The sequence below is a fragment of the Cyprinus carpio genome, chromosome A10, assembly GCF_018340385.1.
Source record: "Cyprinus carpio isolate SPL01 chromosome A10, ASM1834038v1, whole genome shotgun sequence".
Classification (NCBI taxonomy): Eukaryota; Metazoa; Chordata; class Actinopteri; order Cypriniformes; family Cyprinidae; genus Cyprinus; species Cyprinus carpio.
Genome location: NC_056581.1, coordinates 19286974 through 19291185, shown reverse-complemented (window position 1 = coordinate 19291185; position 4212 = coordinate 19286974). Strand labels below are relative to the sequence as shown.

The window sequence follows — 4212 nt, the reverse complement described above, 5'->3', positions numbered from 1 at the left end:
TAATATAATAATGATGGGGAAACACAGGTTCTCATGAAGACATTACAACAGCCGACAAAGGATCTCAAACCTGGAACACTATTTATACACAGGACAAGACAATAGGAAGACGAGACACATCTGGGATCAAATTAATGCAAATGGGGAACACCTGGAAATAACACAATGGGGACAGGAACACACACAAAACATGGAACAGACCCTGACACTCACATTTTTAAAAGCCATTCAAACTCAAACCACCAGCAAACTATTTTGCATAAAGACTTTCAAATTCATGTGAAAATGTTTACTTTTACTGTACTTGCACTGCCACTTTTTAATATTCCCTCATGTAGCTCTGTGACACTTTACAATGCCATTTTGGACATTGCTCTACTCAGGAATACAATTGGAATGTGTGCTGCTCTTAAGTTTATTTATTGCATCTGCATTGCCACTTTAATTTTCTCTCATGTAGCTCTGCGTCACTCTACAATGACATTTTAGACACCGCTCTACCCAAATAATCATATTAGTACCTCAGGACTACTTATGAATACTTATAACTCTTAACACTGTCTACCTTTATTGTATCTGTTACTGCCAATTATTTGTATATAATGCTATGTCTGTGTCTTTTTCTGCCTATGGGCACTGAAGTCACTCACAAATCTCAGTGCTCTACACGTACGTCTATGTCTTTTATGTCTTGTTATTGTCACTGTATGTCTGAGCCTTGTCACAAGCATTTCAATGCCCAGTTTTCCCCAGTGTTAACTATGCAAATGACAAATAAATGCCTATTGACTCTTGACTCTTGACAATGGTTTGCTTGGTGACTGAGGTCCCAACTGCCTTAAGATCATTAACAAGCTCCTCCCGTGTAGTTCTGGGCAGATCCCTCACCTTTCTCATGATCATCCTTACCCCAGCAGGCGAGATCTTGCACAGAGCTCCAGACCAAGGCCGATTGATGGTTGTTTTGTATTTCTTCCATTTCCGAATAATCACACCAACAGTTGCCTCCTTCTCACCAAGCATATTGCTGATGGTCTTTTAGCCCATTCCAGCCTTGTGTAGATCTACAATTTTGTCTCTGACATACTTTGACAGCTCTTTGTGGGCAGACTTACAAAATCAGCAGGGGATCAAATAAATATTTCCCCCAATTGTACATATACTCACATAAAGCAATACTATATAGGAAATCTCAGTTGAAAGATAATTTATATCATCACCCAATGTAAACTATCCTTGTCCAGCTCTCTATACTATAAATACATATTAAATACAATACTACATTACAAACAAACAATAATATATTTTAAATTAATTTTATAAATTTTTTGTTAATAATTGTACATATAAATGCTATGTAAATAAAATTGACTTGCAATTGGTTGACTTCATTTCTGCATTCTGCATTTATTTACATGTTAAATTGCTATTTTAGTCTGACATAAGTATTTTTTTTCAATTTATGAATTTCGGCTTAACCAGCTTTTTCAGAGTTGGTCATAATGTTTCACAACCCAGCTATGTTTGAAATGTTGCTGAAGCGTTATGAAGTAATAAAATTGAAGAAGTGATATAAAGTCTTGAACATTTTAGAAAAGAAAACATTTACCGGAATAATTGTGAATCAAATCATCACAACGTGAGTCATGATTACTTATGTAGAGTTATTTATATGATTTTTTGTACTTTTAAGTAATGCTAAAATAGCATGTTGCATGTTTGTAATCATAATTCAGCTTCACAGATAATAGAAATGCATTGATCATATAATCATTTAGCTATAAAAGTTTCTTATCTGACACAACATTTTAAATATGATTTATGATTTTACACTGACAAAATGTGATATTAGCAGGATAAACCAGGCACTTCAGCTCCATCACTGCAATGGGGGATTATTATGACATTTTGGAATATCCAATGAGAGTGATTTCTCTGGTCGTCTTCTACCTGACCTTGATCCTCGGTGTTCCTGGAAATGTCTTTGTCGTGTATGTTGCTGGATTGAAGATGAAGAGGACTGTTAATACAGTAGGGTTTCTCAATCTAGCGATTGCCGACCTCTTGTGCTGCCTTTCCACTCTTTACTATGTGATCGAGAGCAATTTTGATGATTACTGGCCGTACGGATCCATAACATGCAAGATTCTCCAGTTCGTTACCCACATCACCATGTTTGCCAGTGTTTTCATCTTGAACTTGATTAGTCTGGATCGGTTTACTCAGGTGATCACACCGGTTTGGGCTCAGAATCATCGCAGCCTGTTCATCGCACGACTGTCCTGTGCAGGGGCCTGGATTCTGGCTTTAATTCTCAGTCTGACTTTTATGATGTCAAAAGAGACTTACAAAAAAAATAGTAAAACAAACTGCAAGGATTATGAAACTGATTCAGACAATTCTGAAATGTATAGAAGGATAAGCGTCATCAGATTTGTGTTTGGCTTTTTGATTCCTCTCATATGCATCACAACATGCTACGGATTCATTGCACGCAAGTTAGGCAGAAGTCATTTTCACTCTGGACGAGCGTTTCGCATCATGTTGGCTGTAATTGTGTCATTTTTTCTGTGCTGGCTGCCGTATCACATAGTGGATTTGATAATAATGTACGGAGAGGAATCAAATTCCTCGGTAGCTTTGGCACTGGATCCGCTGGCCGTCTCTTTGGCGTATTTCAACAGCTGCCTGAACCCCATTCTGTATGTTTTCATGGGGCAGGATTTTAAGAGCAACGTTAAACTTTCTCTAAGACGTGTTTTTGAAAGAGTTTTCTCTGAGGAGGGAACACAAATGACACACACCACCCAGTCACAGCAAACCCACTCGCTGTAGTGAAGATATGATCTCATTCAGTTTTCTGATCGAATTGTAAAACTATTTCATTATTTATTTTCAAAAGTCATCAAGTCAAACTCAGCAAGTTATCTAACTTGTATTCATGATTCCTGTTTTTTTTCACTCTCTCTATTTTTTTAAACATATTTTTATTTGTTACTATGCTTTATTATTATTTGGTTGTAATCATCTTTGAAAAAGCTTGTAATATTTCACTAATAGTGGCATGTGGTTTCTACGCATAAATTATGAAGAAAAAAAAATGAATTACATAATTTAAAGGTTGAATTTGTGAGTACAACAGAAACATTTTATTTTACTTATACATATTACAGTGATTGTCATTTTATAATTGCGCTGTTATTTTTTCACTGTTGTGTTATGCTGTTACCATATGATAACTTAAAGCAAAGTTTTATAAATAAAAAGCAAAATAGAGCAGTTTAAATTGATAACTTTTGTAATGTTCATTAAACATTAAATTCACTTATTTGAATTTTTACTTTTGAATAAAGATTGTTCATAATCAGCGCTAATAGTTTTTTTCACGCAGTAGTTTCATTGTGCTAACAGAAGTTTTCTCTAGGACAAGTAGCTAAAGCATAATGTTTTCAATGCTAAACATCTTTTAAAAACATTAAATGCTGCAAAAGCAAAAGTAAAAAATAATCAGTTACAATTTAGTAATTCAATTACTAAGAAAACTGACCGCCTTTAACTGCTTCCTCTTTTTCATCATGAAATACTGTAGGCTACTCAAGTAATATATTGTCACCAGCAGAACCTGGAGCATTGTGTAAGCAGTGCAAAAGGTCATAGGTTCAATTCCCAGGCGACACACATACTGATAAAAAAAAAAAAATGTATAGCCTGACTGCTGTGTAAGTCGCTTTTATTCAAAGCGTCTGCTAAATGCGTAAATGTAAAATCCTCATTACAAATGCATCATCACACAATCGGCCTGTGCACAAAACCAACACATGTACTGTATATGTTTAAGCCAACACGTCACGATAGCACTCACAACAACAAATTAGCGGCTGACACTTCATCCCAAACAGGCAGTGTTTATAATAAGTAATATTATTATTGGCACAGCGGCCTAGTAAATGTCCTTAGTTATGTTATTTGTGGCTTCGATCTTGACGTGAATAATAGCTAGCTAGTTTATTACCATATTTTCTTTTTCCATAGAGATCCCCACAGCAGAACTTGTCATAAAGTTAGTGATAACAAGGCCCGTCCATTTAGAGAAAAGACATGAATTGTCAATTTTTCTGTCATTTGAAATTACTCTCTCGTTGATTTACTGTTGCTTGGCCGTCTGTATTTCATAGCTGGTCCGCCAATAACAGAGCCACAAACGCTCGGAGG

At 35.7% G+C, this 4212-nt stretch overlaps 1 protein-coding gene across 1 annotated transcript; it reads left to right on the top strand.

Annotated features, from left to right (window-relative positions):
* Positions 1-1734: 1734 nt before the first annotated feature.
* LOC109056287 (C3a anaphylatoxin chemotactic receptor-like) lies at positions 1735-3359 on the top strand. The gene has a single exon (XM_042765761.1). It carries the CDS (start codon positions 1888-1890, stop codon positions 2833-2835), a length of 948 nt encoding a protein of 315 aa, XP_042621695.1. The 5' UTR covers positions 1735-1887; the 3' UTR covers positions 2836-3359.
* Positions 3360-4212: the final 853 nt, after the last annotated feature.

Coding starts and splice junctions, on each gene's coding strand:
- LOC109056287 (XM_042765761.1), top strand. CDS start 1,888: ATGGGGGATTATTATGACATTTTGGAATATCCAATGAGAGTGATTTCT.